Consider the following 22,454-nt stretch of genomic DNA (forward strand, 5'->3'; position numbering starts at 1 on the left):
TAGGAGGCAATTTTAGATTATAAAGTATGGTATTTTGTGTTCTGTCAAAGCTTTTATTTTGCGGTGGAGGAGTCAGGTGAGAGGTCCAGGCAAGTTATTGGTGGATTAATTTAACTTAAGGTGGGGAAGCACATTAGGGATAATCTTCACTAGGGTCATTGGTGCCCTTAAAGTGTACTGGCTCTGGCCGGGTGCTGTATGTCCTCCTTTGATTGTTTTATGGTGATTTAAATAAAGCTGTGGCCCTTTTTGACCCATTAAGCAATGTGGTTGTGTATTTGTTTCAGACACAGTGGGCTAAATCTATCACAAGTAGTGCATCTGTGGCCTTTGTAGTGTGCAGAGTACGCCAAAAGTGGCGCGTGGCCTTCATGAATCTGCCGCCCCATGCACTGCTCTGAAAGTGTGCACCAACTTTTTTTGGTGCACCTTTACAGAGCGTGCAGTGATAAATACAGTTGCAGTAATGAATGTGGTGCACTGACCAGCTCTGCACTTAGACGCCATTCCTTACATTTTTGCACAACCTCATGAGATGTCTTCACTCCTTCACAATTTGCTTTGTGATAACATTTGGCTTTTTAACCAACTTCAATTGTAAATTTTCAGCATGGAAATGTCTTTAATCAGCTCATATTAGGCTTCCATCATCCATCATCTCATGTCTTCTTTAGCTTTTAACCATTACATAGTCATCTCTGACACTGTCATCTCCATGAGACCAATGTAGCTTCACCTACATAGCCAAGAATTCAAAAATTCTAAAGAACCCTAAAAAGGGCAACCAATATGGAAACCATTGGGTGACCATGAAGTGGTCTTCGTGGTGGAAGAATCACCATAATATTGTCCCGTCACCAGTACAAGCAGAGGAGATACAGATACATATAACTCCTAGTCCCTTGGCTAGTCGTGGCTGAATTGTGCTTTCTGCTGAGAACAAAGACAAATGATTGAACTCCACTTTCCCTTCACCTTATTGAATAACCCCGCTCCTGCTTCATTTTACCACTTTAATAAAATCATTGAAGTAAGAACAAACCAGACACATGAAATGAAGACAGGTAGGGTGCTCCTTTACAGCCAGCATCACTCATGACATCCATTATGCTGTAACAAGCAGAATTTTAGATGAAACTTACAAGATCTAATTAATTAGGAAGACAATAAAAAAAAAAGGTGTACCGTAAGCGTCAACATAGGTACAATGGTATTGTCTACTATGGGGCCCAGGGGCTCCGTCCTGATGGAAGAATTTGCACAATACAAATAATTGAGCAATTGTTGATATAAGATTCCAAGGTTTTTTCCGATTTGATTTAAAGGAATTTTCTTGGCTACAAATATTAAAGCAATACACAAAAGACAGGTTATTTATATCAGAATGGGGGGGGGGTCCAACAACCACCACCCCCATAAATCTGATACACAGAGAATGAGAAAGGAAGCATACAGCGCCGTTCTCATTACAGTGGTCAGCCACCGCACTGAGAATGGCGCTATGTGCCTTTGGTTTTATCTGAGGATATTTTATCCCTTAAGGAATAAAATCAAGTTTTTACACTTACTGTGATACCACTCCTCATTTAGACAAGTTTTTATTTACTCTATGTATACATATTAGAAATCTAAATTACAGACAGTCCCCGGGTTACATACAAGATAGGGTCTGTAGGTTTGTTCTTAAGTTGAATTTGTATGTAAGTCAGAAATGTATATTTTATCATTGTAATCCCAGCCAGAACTTTTTTGGTCTCTGTGACAATTGGATTTTAAAAATGTTGGGTTGTCATAAGAACCAGGATTAACAATAAAGCTTCATTACAGACACCTGCGATAACTGTTACAGCTGATTATTGTAGCCTAGGACTAAAGTACAATAAATTACCAATTACCAGAGGTCCGTTTGTAACTAGGGGTCGTATGTAAGTCGAGTGTTCTTAAGTAGGGGACCGGCTGTATATATCAGCATAATGTCATTGGTAATGTCATTTCATGGCATCATTTCTGTAATAGATCCTCCACCACCATGTTTTAATTAAAGTAATTATTATTATTGGGGTGTAACAGTGCTTTAATGATGACCTTGGGGGATATTTATCATATGCGGGCGCTCGTGCCCTGCCGCTGCAAATTCGCAACCCAATACATCAAGAGGCTGCTGGCAGCGCAGCGTTTATCCTACGTATGAAAAGTCGCCGGCAGCAGCAAGTGCGCAGGCGCGGGGACAGTAACACCCCACGCCGGCCCACTCCCGTCCGGCCGCACCCTCCGCTTGGACGGTCGCGCCCCCCCCCCTTCACGCCCCTTCAGCCCCCACTGGCGTGAAGGTGGCGGATCGGGGCAAATAATCGCAAAAGCTAGCAATAAGCTCTCATTTGCGATTATTTCAGGGCTTCTGCGCCACTGGCGTGGTGCAAAGGTCCTGATAAATATCCCCCCTTATGTATATTACTGCTGTCACAATTCATGAAAAATGACTTGTATTCCCTCTCAATGTGTTCTGAAGAGCCAGTCATGGAGGCGGGGGAGCTCAGTTATAAAGTCCAGCTGCCTTGCCTCCTCTCGGCCACTCACAATCCTCACCAAGCCCACACTCCGGTGACTTCATACTCCTCTTTGGAGTTCCCGCACTATCCAGGGATGCACAAAATTGTCATCGACCTTCTCCAAGGGTGCAAGCACCACTTCAGTTCCCTCTCTCACTCCTATGATGAACTAAAGTGGGTAAGGTATACCCATGAACAGGGTCAGCTCTAGCTTTCAGTAGGCCCCTCGGTGACAGAGCCTCAGTTGGCCCCTTTGTAGTGAACTCACGTGGCAGCATTAAAAATTCAGAAACTAAAACAGTGCCCTGTTCCCTAGTTAATCATACCAAACAGTCCTTCTTGGTTATTTTATATAAGCCTCCTTACACCCTACGTATTAATCTGATACAGCCCCTCCTCACCCCCATTAGTTCCTTATGGGCCCCCCCCCCAGCAGCTCTGGGCCCCAGCACTTACCCAGTGCTGGTGTTCGTCCTGCCCATGAAGTAGATCGTTGCCGAGCTCAAGGGCAAACGCATAGTTTCAGTGCGTCTGTTTTTTACATCAATCTGCAATCTGTTTTTTTTTGCAGATAGCATACTGACCCATTGATTTCTATTGGTCTGTTCACATGTCCTTAATTTTATCACTGATTTGCAGACTGTGAGAAAACAAATTGAAGCGTACACTTTTTTCTATTATGCAGATCACAGGCTTTCATAGAAGTCAATGTATCTGCGAAAAAAGTGGACAGTACACGGATGATATCTGTATGCAGTCCGTAGTTTTTCAAATGTTGCTTGTCCAACAACTGGGGAGACCAGAAAAAAGGTTAGTAAAGCATTCGCTTTTTCTGAGGACGTGAGAAAAACGGATGAAATAGGGATGCGAAAAAAACATTTACAGATACAATACGGACAGCACACTGATATCACACGTCCTAATTTTTTGTGGACACGCATAGACACGTCTGTCTGAATGAGCCCTAAGTGAGAGGAGACTTACTCCAGCAATAAGTGAGAGAAGATTGGCGCAATACTTGCTCATCCACAAATAGCACCAAGTGTAGGAACTCCAAAGAGGAGGATGATGTCGCTGTGGTGGGTAAGAATTGTGAGCGCTGCCACCTTGACCGGATCTTCAGAACTCAATAAGATGGAATAAAAGTTATTTTTTACGAATGGTGGATGCAGTAATATACATAAGGGTGTCATTGGAACACTATTATACTTCTTAAATAGTCAGTATTATGGGGGAGATCTGTGGTTCCCCTTAATATCTTCAGGTCCTTTTATTTTGGCTTCTCTCACTGCTAATTCCCCTATTCTCAAAATGATTCTTCAAAGGAATTTCTCACGTTAAAAATAGTAGTCCAATCTACAGGGAGCACGGATTATGGTGGGAGGAGCTCAGCAGATGAATTTGTGGACATCTCTGGACATTCTGAGCTTAGGAGTCAAGTAGGCGGTCCTTTTAGTGATTGACATCTATCAAGGTATCATTGAGCGCACCCTTATACAGGGAAGTGCATGAAGCCAATGTGCTGTCCATGTTGTACCACTGTCTTGCTAGGAATTGCCATAGGGAAACATAGGCTGAAAGTGAATTTTACCAGAATCAGCAAAGATCTATGAAATTATTATAAACTCCAGGAATAATTCAAATAAAAAGGACTGCAAATGTAAGTCTGTCCATCCTATTCCCAAAAGCACATGGTGACTGATGGCGCTGTATGTGGAGCTTCTCTTCATTATTCATTCTTCCTCCACCTTCCCACTCTCCACCTAGAAACCTGTAATGATTAATGGCAGCTCCATTCCCCTTTCCTTACTGATCCAGAAGCACTTTGGTGCCTGAGGACTTCTGTACCCACTCAGAGATACTATTTAGGGCTTGGGCACTGACGCGAGTGTATGTTGCATTTGTAACATGTTTATGCCGTGCCTAGAATCCATGCTAGGAGTAATATCACATCACCTACGTGCAGACCCCTACTTAAGGACTCCCGACTTACAGACGACCCCTAGTTACAGACGGACCCTTTGCCCACTGTGACCTCTGGTGAAGCTCTCTGGATACATTACTATAGTCACAGACTGCAATGATCAGCTGTAAGGTGTCTGTAATGAAGCTTTATTGATAATCCTTGGTCCCATTCCAGCAAAACATTTTGAAATTCCAATGGTCAAGTATAAAATATACAGTTTCGACTTGCATACAAATTCAACTTAAGAACAAACCTCCGGACCCTATCTTGTATGTAACCCGAGGACTGCCTGTACATGCAACTCACATCAACTTATTATCAATCTATTCTCTTATCGAGTCTCTTCCACCCCTTGCCTTAAAAGAATAGGAGGTAACATGTTGACTGCTGTGAGTCCCCATCACATTCAGAAATGGAATGGCAAGTCTTGAAGGCAAACTGTATCTCTATTCACTCTCTACGGGATGGAGATCCCATAGTATTCGGCTATCTCTAGAAATGCCATAGAGAATAAATGGAGTCTGTGCATGGGGAAATGAAACTACCATTATTGTGATTGTTGGGGGTCCATGTGGTTTGACCCCAAAAATAAGCCTACTATACCTTTTACATATTACAACCTGAGCCAACCCTTTGCACTGTTTACGCGCTCTGACATCACTGTTTAAGATTTTCTGAAAGATCAGTCTCCGTCTATAAACACTAGAATGAGATAGAAAACTTACTAACTCATGCAGCATAGTCTCCATTGTCTCTCCCAGTGTCCCCTTCTTATAGATAGGGCAGTGTGCAACCTACTGTGACCTATAAGTAGACTCTAGATGGGAGGTGGGAAAATAAGACAACATAAACGCAGAAAGAAGCAATTTTCTCAAAAAATTAAATTTCTTTATTATTGATTTATGCATCTATATATTTGGAAGTACACTTTAATGCTTACTAGATTTAGATTATTGGTTAAAGGGGTCTATAAAGCTGCAGTTATTGAAGACCTATCCTAAGGATCATCATGCAGTTTTCTATCTACCTATCGACTGGAATTGTTACCTACAAAATGTTCACATACTGTATACAGGCGGTCCCCTACTTAAGAACACTCGACTTACATACGACCCATAGTTACAAACGGACCTCTGGATATAGGTAATTTATTGTACTTTAGTCCTAGGCTACAATGATCAGCTGTAACAGTTATCACAGGTGTCTGTAATGAAGCTTTATTGTTAGTCCTGGTTCTTATGACAACCCACCATTTTTAAAATCCAATTGTCACAGAGGCCAAAAAAGTTCTGGCTGGGATTACAATAATAAAGTATACAGTTCCGACTTACATACAAACTCAACTTAAGAACAAACCTACAGACCCTATCTTGTATGTAACCCGGGGACTGCCTGTATCTACCATTACAGTCAGTCCCCGGGTTAGGTACAAGGTAGGTTCTGAAGGTTTGTTCTTAAGTTGAATGTGTATGGAAGTCGGAACTGTATACTTTTTAATTGTAACCCCAGGCAAAATTTATTATGGTCTCTTTGACAATTGGGTTTTAAAAATGTTGGATTGTCATTAGAACCAGAATTACCAATAAAGCCTAATTGCAGACACCCTTTTAACTGTTACAGCTGATCCTTGTAGCCTGGGACTAAAGTACAGTAAATTGCCAACATCCAGAGGTCCGTTTGTAACTAGGGGTTGTCTGTAAGTCGGGTGTTCTTAAGTAGGGGACTGCTTGGGCATTCCGGCGGACAACGCACCTCGGAGAACGCGCAGGGACCAGGTAAGTAAATGTGCCCCAATGCATCCATACTGCAGGGTACACCAGATTATTAAATACTGGGGCACAGACTTCTATAATTTGGCGTAACTGGCACTGCTCATCGTTTTTTGGTGCACCTTTAACATACAGCATGTGACAAAATTCTATGAAGTCGCTGTATTAAATGCGTCAGAAACTCCAACTAAGAACGAACACTCCCATTTAGGTACCCAATTCCCTTCTTAAATACATGTACCGTGCTTTTCAGCATTGCCAGTTTAATAGGTCTGGGCCACTGTCTGTATATCACCCACAAAACACACAAGACCTTAGAGAGTGGGTCTCATTTTGGACAGTACTACACATACAATGTACACGAGTGGTGGTCTCATGATCTGGACCTGTAGAGTAAACTTTCAGGTTATTTTATTATCACTTTCACTTATTGTCCCTTTAGGACGTCTCGGTGTCCTCCTTTATGTAATTGGGATTAAACCAACTTAATTAAAGCTGAACACATTTAATCAGTAATGGCCTTGTAATAAAGATCAATAGACGGCAGAGGTTGGATGAAGGTGACAATTACTTAAATCACAATATAGCACTTTGTAGGAGAAACCCTCTGTCTCCAGCATCTCAGGAAAAGCTAAAGCTAAAAAATATTTACTGTCCTTAGCAACAAATGATCTCTGCTCATAGCAACCAATCACAACCAAGCTAGCATTACTTATGGTGCTCTTGTAGAATGAAAGCTTGGCTGTGATTGGTTGCTATAAACGAAAAGCCATTTTACTTTAAATGGGGATTTATTTCTACCTGAGGACAACAAAATGTGCCCCGGGCACTGATCAGCCATGCTGGACAACCAAAGGATTATTCACTACAAAGTGGTTGAAGCCAGAACCTCTCTACCCTGTCTTAGTGGCACCTCTCTGAAGATTATGGAAGCTTAGCCTGCAGTACCTCAGAGCTGCCACTATACTTCTGCATATGTTAATGTCCACTGTGTAGGGAGCAACCCATCAGATGTTGAAGGGTCAACTGAAAAATTGGGTGCAAACCCCTTTAAGGGATTTCTGTATGGATAATCTGGACAAAAATTCTGCGAAGTTTAAATGCAATGGAAGTATCCTTAAAGGTGTCCATATTCAGCCAATAATTAATATAGTTTGTGTAATGGAAAGTTGTACAATTTTCCAATATACTTTCAACATCAATTCCTTGTGGTTTTCTATATCTCTGCTTGCTGTCATTCAATAGGAAGCTTCATTATTCGCTTTCTGTAGATAAAGACCAGTTCCTGGTTATGTGATGTCACACAGGTGCACAGCTCGTTATATCTGAGTAATCAGAGCTGTGTAACATAACAAGCTGTGCACTTGTGTGACATCACATGACCAGGGATATAACTAGCCGTGCACCTGTGTGACATCACATGACCTGGGATGTAACAAGCCGTGGACCTGTGTGACATCACATGACCAGGGATATAACTAGCCGTGCACCTGTGTGACATCACATGACCAGGGATATGACAAGCCGTGGACCTGTGTGACATCACATGATCAGGGATATAACAAGCCGTGCACCTGTGTGACATCACATGACCAGGGATATAACAAGTCGTGCATCTCTGTGACATCACATGACCATGGATATAACAAGTCGTGCATCTCTGTGACATCACATGGCCAGGGATATAACAAGCCGTGCACCTGTGTGACGTCACATGGCCAGGGATATAACAAGCTGTGCACCTGTGTGACATCACATAACAAGGAATATAATGAGCCGTGCACCTGTGTCATATCACATGACCAGGGATATAATGAGTCGTGCATCTGTGTGACATCACATGGCCAGATAAATAACAAGCCGTGCACCTGTGTGACATCACATGACCAGGGATATAACAAGCCGCGCACCTGTGTGACATCACATGACCAGGGATATAACAAGCCGTGCACCTGTGTGACATCACATGACCAGGGATATAACAAGCTGGGAACCTGTGGGACATCACATGACCAGCGCTATAACGAGCCATGCACCTGCGTGATATCATATGACCAGGGATATAACGAGCCGCGCACTTGTGTGACATCACATGACCAGGGATATAACGAGCCATGCACCTGTGTGACATCACATGACCAGGGATATAGCAAGCCGTGCAGCTGTGTGACATCACATGGCCAGGGACGGTTGTTTGCAGGAAGTAAAACAGTGAGGAATTTGTACAGAAAGTTTATTGAAAAATTTAATAGGTTTTCGTTAAACAAACAATATTAATTATTTGCTGAGAGTGGACAAAGCCTTTAAAATGTTATACTTCCCCTGTGTGACATCACATGGCCAGGGATATAACGGGCCGTGCACCTGTGTGACATCACATGACCAGGGATATAATAAGTCGTGCACCTGTGTGACATCACATGGCCAGGGATATAATGAGCCATGCACCTGTGTTATATCACATGACCAGGGATATTATGAGCCGTGCACCTGTGTCATATCACATGACCAGGGATATAACGAGTTGTGCATCTGTGTGACATCACATGACCAGGGATATAACTAGCCACGCACCTGTTTGACATCACATGACCAGGGTTATAATGAGCCGCACACCTGTGTGACATCACACGACCAGGGATATAACAAGTCGTGCATCTGTGTGACATCACATGACCAGGGATATAATGAGCCGCACACCTGTGTGACATCACATGACCAGGGATATAACAGGCCGCGCACCTGTGTGACATCACATGATCAGGGATATATAACGAGCCGTGCACCTGTGTGACATCACATGATCAGGGATATAATGAGCCGTGCACCCGTACAAAACATTGAGGAACAACCCCTTTAAACACTTCCCCAGCATTGTATGTTCATTGTACCAGCCCAGGCGCAACCAATTCTGTCACTTTAAGTAACGTTCCTCTAATTTGCTGTTTATGAATAACCAGAGTCCATGAAAACTGGAGCACATACATCCAGGCCCTAGAAAAAATATTGTATCGCTTAATAACTCATCTGCGTACATCAAGGTTCTGTTACCCACAGCAACCAATCAGAATCCCTCCATTTTCTGGGACAGTTTGAAGAGAGCAGAACCTCTTTTGTAATAAATGTCCTCGTGTATGATAAAGTGCCGACCATACGCTACACATGCTATCCGGATTTACCCGACAGATGTTGGCACCATCCTCAGAATCAGGCTGTTCTGTCAGCACTTTCCACTGTACAGCTTCCCAAAGGTAGTCTCATTAATAATCCCATTCCACCACATAAATTCCTCCTCAGCAATTGCTGAAAATATCATTGGAATGGATCGAGTTTCTTTCTAGTAATAACATATGCGGGCCTATTCACAAGGGTCAGGGTGAGAGATGGTTCATCCCATTATTCCTAAATTCTGTAGTATGTCCATTGTCAGCACTTCCATTGTTCATACATCTTTCTTACAATTTCCATTCCATTGTTTTTATTTCATTCCATCTTTTCCATAGTCTTACCTATGTAAAGGTCTCCCTTTTGGTCTGCTTAAAGGGAACCTGTCAGCAAACCTAACCCATTTTAACTAAACATATATTTGAAAACTGCTGTTATACAGAAGTATAACTATCCCTATATTGTGATTCCCAATGCCTGAAAAGTTCCACAGTTTGTTTGTAAAGTTGATTCACCATATATGCAAATAAGCCCATGTGAATTAGATCATTGGGGCGCATTTTCGTTGGGTTTCCTGACGATTTCTGCTTTGCACCGAATTGCCCCCGGGATTTTGGCGCACGCGACTGGATTTTGGCGCATCAGCGCGACGGATTGGGACTATGCGCAGGATTTAACGTTTAGAATTTTGACGCAAAACACGCACTTACAAGCAGCGGGAAGAAGCAGGTGAACTCCGGCGGACCGCGGCACAGAGACGACGGATGCAGGAACTCGGGCGCTCGATCTTAGTGAATCGCGGCAGACCCGACAACGCACCGCGGGATCTTGACAGGACCGGGTAAGTAAATCTGCCCCATTGGTTTTTTCAGAGTTGTGTCCATCATATTCAAATCCTTCCAACTCAGACACACCTCCAGCTCAATCCCCTTGTGTCTTCCGACACAATTTTGTTTAAAATTCTGCGATTTGTCCAAATCAGTCGGGTTGTCCGACGTCCCCGCCCCCAATTTGTGTCGCATGCAAGCCGGCGCCGATGCGACACAATGGGGCACATTTACTTACCCAGTCCAGTCGCGATCCAGCGGCGGGTTCTCCGACGCTGATTCGGGTTCTGCCGGGATTCACTAAGGTCCGTGCGCCAATATTCACCAGGTGTCGCTGCTGCGCCAAGGTCCGCTGGAGTTCACCTGCTTTTTTCTGGTGTATGTGAGTGCTTGATCTTGCGACACAAATGGCTTTTTAAATTCTGCGGTTTTTCCGAATCCTTCGGGTTGTCCGGTGGCCACGCCCCCGATTTCTGTCGCGCGAAAGTCGGCGCGATTGCGCCAAAAATCGATCGCGTGCGCCACAATCCCGTGAAATACAGCGCAAAGAGGAAATATTCGGGGAAAACCAGACGGAATCGCGGCTGAGGACCCTTAGTAAATGTGCCCCCATCTGATCACGTGCGCCAAATACCCGGGGCAATTCAGGGCAAAACGGTTAAAAGTCGCGAAACACAACGAAAATGCGGTGTTCCGACCCTTAGTAAATGTGCTGTTTATACTGGTGCATCTATATTCACATGTTCACAACAATTACAACAAGGACATAGCAGGATATACCAGGACAGTCCTGAGATCTGCTCAGTTTCTGCACTGGGATGACCTAAGGTGTACAGACGCCCTCTATTGTCTTCTTCCATTGGATGGGATAGAGCACAAACCTGCAGTCTGGATATTGTAGCCGGAGTATCTCCCATTGGCATATTAAATAGTTTCATGGAGCTGCTCAGTAATAATATAACTGCGGCATTATACTGTGGTGTTATCGTGAAGTAAGACAATAAATGTATCTACATCAATGTTAATGAAGATTGCAGAACAAAGTACCACTTTGGGTGGACGTCCTCCCTAGGAGATCATTCTCCTTCTAGCTATACTTCTTCTTCTCCAGACACATTATAGCTCCTGATTGCTTCTTTTAATGAATCATTTAGTTATTATAACTTTCCGTTCTCATCTTAGGAAAGTCTACGTATAATTCATCCTATAAATATGGCACGTCGTAAACATAGAACATTTCACAACACGTTAACATCAGGACTTGGAGGTCCTCAATGTGGATCTTGCTTTTCATAGACACTTACCGCGTGCAGACAACTTCTTGGTATTTATGATCTTCGCTGCATATTCGTGCCCTGTGCAAAGCTTCACACATCTTCTAACCACTGAGAATGCGCCCCTGGAAATAAGACACAGATTTTTAGGCACAACAAACCAACTTCATCCAAGCATATACTCCCCATTACTACTATGGAGCCATTTGAACACCATGAGCCACAAGAGTATTTAGCTGATTTCCTAGGGTAGTGCATTCCAGGGACCTGGTGCAGCTCAAGAAAAGTCTGAGAAAGGGAATTTTAGAAAGAATTTTAGAAGGAAGGAGACCATGGATAACAAATATAAGAAGATTACCACAGTCACGCTGCCTGGATATATGAGTGAGTGTCCCTAGTTTATCATGATGGATTTTGATGGTAGATTAAAACCACATTGTAATACCGGGTGTTTTATTTGCATGGGTCTAGCATGGGTTTATATGGAAGGCAATTGAGGAAACATTTTAACAAAAACATTTGACAAAAATCACACAACATATCATTGAGCGATCCTACAGATAAACCGTCAGCCTAGCGGATTGGTCAGGTCCTGAGACCAAGATTTTACTAGAATTTTTGGTCACATTTTACTGTTAGTCCCAAGACGCTTGTTACAGATGAATCCTGCTTGCCATGTCTGATTTCTGGATATTCAGGGACGTGAGCACCAAGGACCAGATGGACAGAGCTCCGCCATTACTACAGAGGTACAATGACCTGCTATTCTGCCCTTTGTTAAAGTGTCCATCCTAACTAGGGACAATGGTCATCCATCTGTCTCTTTTATACCCAATTCCCACTGCCCTTTTTTTTGAGATGTCCTTTTCATCTGACCTATAGCATTCATTGGTTTCCTTGTGTCCATCTGGCTCCCAAAGGGAAAACGTTATTTTGCATTTTTTAGTGTCCACTTCAGATATTGTCTGAGATTATAGCCATCAGGAGACTCACAAATAAGCTACTATCTTCTTGAAGGCTACAATAGGTGTAAGGGTTGTTCTTAAGTATGGGAAATGGTGATGTTTCTTCTTTGTACTGTGACATCAGTATTTACTGTGATTGAACTGTGACATAGTGTATTTCGTATGTACCAAAAGGAAAAAAAGCCCCATAATTTATACGAGGTCAGTACATGGAATCATTATGAAGAGGAAAGAGATGTGCTAAGCCAAAAAAATCTTCATTGGTTAAAAAAATTATTAGTTTTTTTTAAAAACATGTAACATGAAAAGACATGCATGTAAATAATACACATACAATCACACATAGAGCACGGCAAAAGGATGAATATCATTGGATAAGGAAAAGTTCCTGTAATTTATGTATTATTTACTTAGGGTACCGCAGCCGCACTTTCATCAGTTTTTCCGAGGTTTTCAGGATTTGCGTCGCTGGGACAGGTATTTAACTGGGGATTGTGTCGCATGCGATCGGGTTGTGGCGCGGCTGTGCTGGCTTTCATGTGATAGAAACCGGACTGATTCCGACTTAGCGCGGGATTTAACTTTCAAATTGTGTCCCAAGATCAAGCACTTACATGCACCGGGAAGAAGAAGGTGAACTCCGGCGGACCTGAGCGGGGAAGCGACACATGCAGGATATTGGGCGCACGATCTTAGTGAATCGCGGCACAGTACATTATCGTCAGACATAGCACTTTCGTGTACTCCGCAGGACCGGGTACGTATATGTGCCCCATTTTGTTTACTTCAGCTGAAACATCATGAACGTGTGACATCACCTTGTTTATTGATATATAGGGTCAGGCTTGGACTGTTTCAAAGGGCAACTCACCGGTGAGCCCTTGACCTAAGTGGGCCCCTAGGTATTACATGAGTTTTGTTGATAGATACCCTGACTGTACTTCATACAGATATTGAGCATATAGGAAAATGAACCTGTCATCAGGAGAACAATTTTTAGCACCCCCAGTCCGCCCAAGAATGGATATTACTAGTGGGTGCTGGGCTTCCCAGTCCGACACTGTGTAGGGTGCTGTGGCTATGAAGTCCCACCTCTGAGGACCACTATATAAGCAAGGCATTGCAGCACTGCTTTTAGTAAGAATACTTATAACTGTAGTAACTATGGCTGAACAAAAGGGGGCAGAATTATCTCCATTCCTATTCCTATGACTTTATGTGGAGAATCAGGATCAAATTTAAAGAATTGCTATGTGACCGTACCCTAATTCCTCCAGACTACTAAGAAAATCCAATTTCCCAGCCGCTGTTTACTAAGCAGCAGCTCAATTATACTCAGCCCATTGCCTGACAACAGATGCCAGAGCCAGCAGGTGACACCGCCAGATCTGCACACTCCTGTGGAGAGCCTTTGCGTTCCCTCACCTCCTACAGTAGTATAAGACCAGCATCGTATTGATGTGTGTCAGAGTCTAGGCTAACACTGGCCCTCGGGCCTCTCCCACTGAGCCCTATCTTGTCCATGAAGCCCCATTATCTAATATCATGAAGCATCTTCCACTATGCAAACATGAAAATTTAGCTCCGCGATCTTAAACCCTGGTCCACGGCAAAAGCCTGTCAGCAATCTACTGACAGGAGCGGAGTAAAAGGCACAAGGAAGCATATTCAGATATTTTCACAAAGGGTTATACAGGCAGTCCCCGGGTTACGTACAAGATAGGGTCCAGAGGTTTGTTCTTAAGTTGAATTTGTATGTAAGTCGAAACTGTATATTTTATAATTGTAGATCCAGACAAAAAAATTTTGGCCCCAGTGACAATTGGAGTTTAAACATTTTTTGCTGTAATGGGACCAAGGATTATCAATAAAGCTTCATTACAGACACTTTACAGCTGATCATTGCAGTCTGGGACAGATAACAGATGGGGTGGAGGCGTAACGGCATGACGTAGATACGTCGCGCTGCACAGCCGCCCCGCCAACCTTACCTGCTCTCCCCTGCTGACCGGACTGCTGCATGCCGGACGCCGACGATGGAGGATTGTGATCCGTGACTCCGCGGCTACCACGGCTCCCATGCAGGGACGGGCGGACGTGCTTGCGGAGGCTTCCCGGTGTGCAGAGGTTCCGGGTTCCCGGCGCTGCTGTCTTACCTCCGTTGCTGGCCGGCTGTCCGGGGATCTGCCTTGCTGCAGTTGTCTGCGGTCATCGATTACCACCAGAAGGGCTCCCTGCTCCCTGCTCCGTGTGCACGAAAGTGGATAGCTGGAGGTTCATCAAGAAGGCAGGATCGTGGTCTCGGAAGAGGCGCTGACCTGGTTCGAGGTGACCCCAGGGTGTTGCTGCTGAGGTGGTGCGGCTTGGGCGTGCTTCGTGGTGTCGGCGTGGTCAGTCGGATCCTTTAGCCTTTTCGTGCCTGGTTTGCTTCTCTCCCCGCTACGTGACTGCTGATTGCTGGAGTCTTCTGGAGCCTTTCTACAGGATGGGTGAGATGTATCGCCTTATGGTTATCCCCTCTGCCTTGCCGCATCTGCTACTAACATGTGCTATTAACTGGTACTAACTGAATCTGCCTGCTTTGCTAATTTAATATTAGCTTTATAAACCTTTTTTCCTTCTAATCCAACTGTATCTACGAGGAACTGCTTCTCCGTCATCATTCTTTTGTTACTAACCAGCTCGCAACATATGGACTACAGTCCCATACTAACTTTCCCCTAATCATTCTCCTAGGCTGTGTGGATATCAGTAGAGACTGTACAGAAATTATCTTTATAGGTTTCTTTTGTATGAGACAATAACGAGTTTGTGTGTCATTCTGCGGCGTTGTACCTTTTGAGTCGTGTAGGTGTCATATTTCTACTGTCATCAGCCTCGTCTCAAATATTGTTAATTTGTAACATTTGCTGTGCTTCTACTACAAGGTGTTGTCAGTTCTGGTTTTTGGTTATAGACCTTTTAGGATGCCACCTAAAAATACATCAAGAAAATCCCTAGGTACAACATCTCCTAGGGAGAAAGAGAAAGGAGGGTCCAAAGGGGATAACTCTACGAAACTAGATAAATTATGGAAGTCCCCCTCAGTGAAAACTCGTACCGGTTTGACAACACAGAAGAATCCTGAATATGAGGGTCAGGACCCCAAAAATAGATTACAGGGGTCGAGATTTGCAGTCCTAGAGGGTGAAGAACAGGAGGGGGAAGAGGCAGTAGTCGGGGGAGAAAAAGCTATTCTTAGAGAGATCCTTGACTCTATAAAAACCTGCAACTCTGCCATATTGGACCTCACAGATCAAGTGGGCGCTTTGATGTCTCTCTCTTGAGAGAGGATTTGAATAGGGTCAGAGACAAGCAGAAAATTGTTGAGGATAAAATTGACAATATTGAGAAAGAGATAAGAACTCTAAAAAAAGCTACGTCCTCATTGGAAAATGAAAACAAGGCCCTTAAAGGGAAACTGGCTGATATGGAGGATCGCTCAAGGAGAGCGAATTTGAGGGTTATAGGGATACCAGAAAAGGCAGAAGGAGAAGACCCCGTTACCTTCATTAAAGAGTGGCTATTGGAGAGAATTTCAGAGAGCTTCACCAGAGGTCAGAGGGGTCTGTCTGTAACTATGAGTTGTCTGTAAGTCGGGTGTCCTTAAGTAGGGGACCGCCTGTAATTGAATGTAGCTGTAAAGTGACCACCCTAAATGGAATCACTGGTGGGGCCTAAACATCCCAGTCCAACAATGTCAAGCCAAGAAAGAGGATAAAGGTTCCAGACAGAGGTTGTTATAAAACAAGATTCTTACTTTTAAGATTCTGGCCAGAAATTGATATACCATTTTTGTGTGAATGACCTAAATTTTTGGCTTCTACTTACATGTAAAGACTGTAGTTCTTTTTGATAGCATCGATTTATTAAATTCCTAAATGTACTGTATGTATATATCAGGTAAGATATATGAATTTCTGTGCGATCTATACAGTGTACATTTGTCAACCTAAGACGACGAATCACATCAGCAGGTCATGTCCTAAAAATTCCCCCGTCATCATAGTCATAGAGATGCTTTGACAGCTCTTAAAGGCATAGGAATCACCTAGTGCAGGATCCGCGGGGGTGGAGCATAACACAGGAAGTCTCTGATTCTTTTAATCTTCATTCTCCACACCAGGCTTAAAATTCTATATAGTGTTACATTAATAATAATAATTCCTTTATTTATATAGCGCACACAAATTACGCAGTGCTGCACAGAGCTTTCCAGATCAGTCCCTGTCTCCATGTGGCTCACAATCTACCAGTGTGTTTTGGAGTGTGGGAGGAAACCGGAGGACCTGAAGTAAACCTATGGAAACACAGAGAGAACATACAAAGCCTTTGCAGATGTTGACCCTGGGACTTGAACCCAGGTCCCCAGCGCTGCAAGGCTGTAATGCCAACCACCAAGCCACCATGCTGCCCCTACATTCCCCTGTACATAGCATAATGAAGTTGAGACACGATGCCATGGCAAATTATAACATAGCAGGTGAAGCCAATGTGATCCTATAATACGTTGGTAAGTGGACTACATGCTGTCCCTCAATAGCACAGTAGCAAGTCATGAGGGTACGTGTTGAACATTAGTTCAATATGATCAAATTTCCGTACATTAAAAAATAATATCCTTGACTTACTAATTATGGGTTGTGGTTTATTTACTAAAATGCTAACGCTCTAATATGAAACCCGTAATTAACTTTCACTAATCTGTTTTCATTGGGTAGATGCAGGCATTTGTCTGCCTGACTGTTGGGGATTACTGCTCCCATGTTCCCATGTAGATAGCAATGCTTATTCACATGGGGGATCTTTGTTAGGTACTTTTTACATGGTCAATATTAGATCAGTATATTGTATCGGTATTTGGAAGGCAAAACCAGAAATGGTTCAAAAACCAAAGATAACCTGTCATTTTTTTTTTCTTAATAATGTTTCTCTGTAAGATCCATCTCCTAATTTTGTCTTCCAAATACTAATGTAAAAAACTGACCAGAATACTGATGTGTGAAAGATGCCTACAACTATTGGCAGTGAAAAGAAGGCCAACGAAGAATTGTTTATTTAGAGTGAACTGGTAGATCTCGAGAGAGGCTTAAAGGGGCTGGCCACGTTACCATATGTTTTTGTAATGCGTGTAAGTCTTGGGTGCTGGATATTTCGTAATTTACCAATATACATCTAGTAATAGTTCTGCTCCGCTTTCTTGATATGTAAAGTGAATCCTCCTGTCTTTTTACTTATCCACCAGACATTCCTGACCATAAAATGGCTGCAGATGGAGGGTGATCTCTAACTTTCCATGAGCAATCGCCCTGCCAAGACCTTATGATAGTATTCATGAATATAAGATTAAAGATTTTCCCACAAAGCATGTTAGACCCCATCCACAAAATAGGGCCTAACATGCTGATCGGTGGGGGTCTCACTGATAGGACACCCATGGATCATGAAATCATGGATCCTTTGAGACCCCCACCGATCAGTAAGTTAGGCCCTATCCTGTAAGTAGGGTCTAACTCGCTTTGTGGGAAAATCTTTAGTCTTCTATTCATGAATACTATCATAAGGTCCTGGCAGGGCGATTGCTCATGGACAGATAAGATCACATGACCCTCCATCTGCAGGCCATTTACGGATAGGAATGTTCGGCGGATGAGGTAAAAGACAGGAGGATTTACTTTACATCAGGAAAGCAGAACTATTAATAGATGTATAATGGTAAATTACCTAATTTTCTTCCCCCCTCACGCGCACTTCAAACATTACAAAAACATAAAGTAAAGTGGCCAACCTCTTTAAAGGGGTTGTCCAGCATTAGAAAGACATAGTTACTTTCACCCATTAGCACCAATCATGACTTAAGGTTGTGTTTAGTCATTTAAATGAATGGAAATGAGCTGCCATACCAGACAAAGCCACAATGACATAGGTGGAGCTGTTTGTAGAAAGAAGCAGACATGTTTTTTTTTCATCCTGGCATTTAATGCTTACATGACACAAACTAGAATGAGGCTTTATCTGAATCTATAACAAAATCAGATAAACATTGATCCAGTCTGATAGCAAGCAAAGGGTCAGAATTGTTTTTTCCCAATTCAGGTAATTTTTTTAATTACATGTTAAAGGGATTTTGTTTGTTTTTTTACCAATATAATACCTTCATTCTATATACAAATGTGATGTAAATATCTTATATAAGAAGTATAGATCAGCTCCATAGAGATTGACTGGGGAGATGTGACCATCAGGTCACTCCTAAACCTTGACCCACATCCATGGGTAAAAACAGTAACAATTTCATCAATGGGCATCATATACTGTAAATTATACGAGACATCGACACTAATGAAGCAATTCATAACATCTAATCGTCTCATATATTTCCCTCCTAGGGACATGCAATCTGCAAAACCCTAATAGAAAAAAGGTGACAAAATTTCAGGCGATCATTGTGGTAATGGGAAACCGTTAACCTTGTTTCATATAATTTTGGAAACCATGGTCCCTTCTGAGCATACAGCAGTATATAGTATAAAGGTTGGGAAGACAAATGGTGTTGGTCCAATGACAGCTGGATGCACAGCGATGGGAACTGCAGATATGTATGATAAACCCATACAGGCCCATCCATCATGAATCTAAATATAGGTCTCCATTGACCCCATATTGCAGTTACCTTCTGCCTGCTCTCTAGCTGACATATATTAATATGTCTGCGAGGAAACACCTGGATCATCACCATCTCTGCAGATCAGATGGAGGTTGTCGTGTTGCTATGGCAAAGACAATGGGGCACATTTACTAAGGGTCCGAACGCCGCATTTTCGTCAGGTTTTTCGACTTTTTACCGTTTTGCCCTGAATTGCCCCAGGTTTTTGGCGCACGCGATCAGATTGTGGCGCATCCGGGTCAGCTTGCATGCATCACAAATTAGGGGGCGTGGACGTCGGACAACCTGACTGATTCAGACAAACCACGGAATTTTAAAACGAAATTGTGTCGCAAGATCAACACTTACATGCACCGGGAAGAAGAAGGTGAACTCCGACGGACCTCAGCGGGGGAAGTGACGGATGCAGGAAATTGGCCGCACAAGCTATGTGAATCGCGGAAGATCCGAATCCTCATCGGACAACGCACAGCGGGGATCGCGACAGGACGGGTAAGTAAATGTGCCCCAATGTCTTCTGGTGGCATATATACGTAAAGACTGTTCTGGATTATGGGCATTTTGGAAAAGGATTTTTAGGAACATGTCACATACTCAATAGTAATGGACAAAAATACATCTCTGGGACACATACATTGCAGAGCACCATGGGCTTTGGTTCTGTATATATCACAGGCCTTAAGTACAAGCATTAAGCCGTACAATGATGTATGCAGGCAATTCGCTTAATAGGCTCGGATTGTCTACGATCCCTGGTGACTCTCTGACCCTGTATCTTACAGGCCCTGTCCTGAAAACCTCATCCATGTGAGAGCCAAGTGTGACATCATAACAGGAGGCGGAATAACGCTCAGGAAACCAGGAGGACCTGAGAGAGGAGGAGGGGGAGAGCATCCAGGGGACCGAGAGATACCAGTGCACCTGCCAATCACATCTTCATCTTCGTAGACAGCGTTACCAATCACCCATCGAATAACATAGCCCTGGAAGAATAACTCCAGTACATGTCCATATATGGCCATATTTCTCATCTATACGTCCCAACTCTTCATAAATATCCCAATATCAGTCTTATCCGTCTGACTATTAATAACCATAGCACAACAATAACTCCAAGCCTATGATTGATTAGTTATTTCTCCCCCTTAAAATGATTACCCAAATCAGCCCCCCCCTAGACATAGATAGATGGAGATGTATCAGTCACTCTCAGATACTCCCTGTGATATCCAAATTGACAGCCTCTGCATTTCCAGACTTTGCCAATACCTCGTGCCATCCATAGGTAGCTGGAAAATAATGATGTATCAATAACTCAATATACCCCATACATCCCTTACCAATTACCAACCAGTACATGCAGGATCATCAATATTAATGTTAAATTATCCCTGGCTATTTGACAAGTACGCAACCCTCCCTCTCTTCTTCCCCCCCATATTATTTCTGCCCAGCAGTGGGTGTCAGTCACCTATGATAATGCCCCTGCAATCCATGAATAGTCTTTAGCTTTATACACCCCCCCCCTTTCCCATAACCCCAAACCTCACCCTGAATCGAATCACCTCCCCTGAAGGAATATACGCAGACACACAGCAGTGGCTCCCAGACATAAACACATTATTTGTGCAAATATATACATAGATGTATTTACAGATACATGCCATATGGGCATGCAACCGGTTTTCTCAAGTACTACAGGTATCCGAGACAAATACAAATATCTGCAATCACATTACGAGATGGGTCACCAAATTCTTCACTAAGCACCAATGACCCCCCTTGCATCACACACCCTACATGCCCCCATCTGCGCCAGAAGGCCCTGGATTGCATCCCCCACCATGGTGTATAAGGGTAACATACAGATTTATGCTTTTCCTGCTCCTAGAATCAAGGGGTAGTTTCAATGGATAACCCTCCCCCTTGGGTGCCTTATTGCTTCAGCTGCAGGTGAGGAATCAGATGGTGCCTTACTTGCCAATCTCTTCATACAGCTGGTATTCATCTGTAAAACGTGTGCAGGTTACAGCCATGTCTGCATGGGATCCGGGCTCTGCAGTGGTTCTTGGCTCTAGGAAGGAAGAGATCTCTTCAGCCTTGATGTAGTGATAGTAGCCGGGGCAAGTGGCTTGGATGAGATTTGGGTAATTTGCACCTTTCTAGTCCTATAATTTGCCTTTTTTTCTCCCCCCGTTGTGCCCCTCCTGTAAGGATCTCTGCGTCTCTTTTCTACCAGGAAAAAAAAAATCCCAGAAAAGATGAAAAATAATAGAGAAAGGCGGAGAGGAATGGAAAAGAGTGACGGAGGAGAGGGGAGACTGCAGGAATTACGGGAGATGGGGAGAAAGAGAGAGAAAGAGAGAGAGAAGAGAGGTAGTCAGGAGCTGCTCTGAATGTGCCTTGCCTGTATTAATTTCAGACTGAGAGAGAACAAGAGGGAGGGATGGGAGGGAGAAGAGGAGAGAGCGAGAGAGAGGGAGGGAAGAGATAGAGTAGAGATACAGGGGGATGACAGAACGAGAGGGAGAGACAGGAGAGAAAGTGTGAGGACAGGACACAAGCTCACATTTACTGGCGGATGTATCACGCCTTGCATTGCGGATGCAAAAAGGAAGATTTAAAGTTCCGCCACCAGCATCATCGATTAGACCAGCAAACTGTTTTATTGGTGGGTCACCCCAATATGGAAATCTAAAGCCATATTTGGTTTCATACAAAAGAATCGTAACCTAATGTATAACCAATTATTATATATAAATTTATAGCAACGCTATATTCCGCAGCTCTGGAAGGAGAATGGATTGAAGGGCGGCACAGTGGCTGAGTGGGTAGCACTTCTGCCTTGCAGCGCTGGGGTCCTGGATTCAAATCCCACCCAGGTCAACATCTGCAAAGAGTTTGTATGTTCTCTCCGTGTTTGCGTGGGTTTTCTCCGGTTTCCTCCCACACTACAAAAACATAATGTTAAGTTGTTTAGATTGTGAGCCTCATGTGGACAGGGACCAATTTGACAAGCTTTGTGCAGCGCTGTGCAATCTGTAGGCGCTATATAAATAAAGAATTATTATCCGTCACTTGTGAGGTGTGGAGATCAGGGTTACATTTTTTTACCCATTTCACCCAGAGTAAATTTCACAAAATTCCAATTAACCTGAACAAGAAATTGGATAGAATCAACTCATTGCGAGATGTTGGACTCATGGGTTGGACTCGGAACAAGTTCGGAACAG

At 43.3% G+C, this 22,454-nt stretch overlaps 1 protein-coding gene across 24 annotated transcripts in view; it reads right to left on the bottom strand.

Moving 5' to 3' along the window:
* Window positions 1–21,622, bottom strand: part of CAMK2B (calcium/calmodulin dependent protein kinase II beta) — a 96,100-nt gene extending 74,478 nt beyond the window's left edge. For 23 of the 24 annotated variants that reach the window (XM_072149033.1, XM_072149021.1, XM_072149031.1 and 20 more), the window contains exons 1-2: window positions 21,199–21,622; window positions 11,581–11,675 (exon numbers count right to left, since the gene is read on the bottom strand). In XM_072149033.1, coding sequence (XP_072005134.1) covers window positions 11,581–11,675; window positions 21,199–21,257 — 154 coding nt within the window. In that variant the 5' untranslated portion in view covers window positions 21,258–21,622. The remainder of the gene's footprint in view (window positions 1–11,580; window positions 11,676–21,198) is intronic. The other variant, XM_072149009.1, reaches the window with a different exon arrangement.
* Window positions 21,623–22,454: the final 832 nt, after the last annotated feature.

The sequence above is a fragment of the Engystomops pustulosus genome, chromosome 4 (genome assembly GCF_040894005.1).
Source record: "Engystomops pustulosus chromosome 4, aEngPut4.maternal, whole genome shotgun sequence".
Taxonomy (NCBI): domain Eukaryota; kingdom Metazoa; phylum Chordata; class Amphibia; order Anura; family Leptodactylidae; genus Engystomops; species Engystomops pustulosus.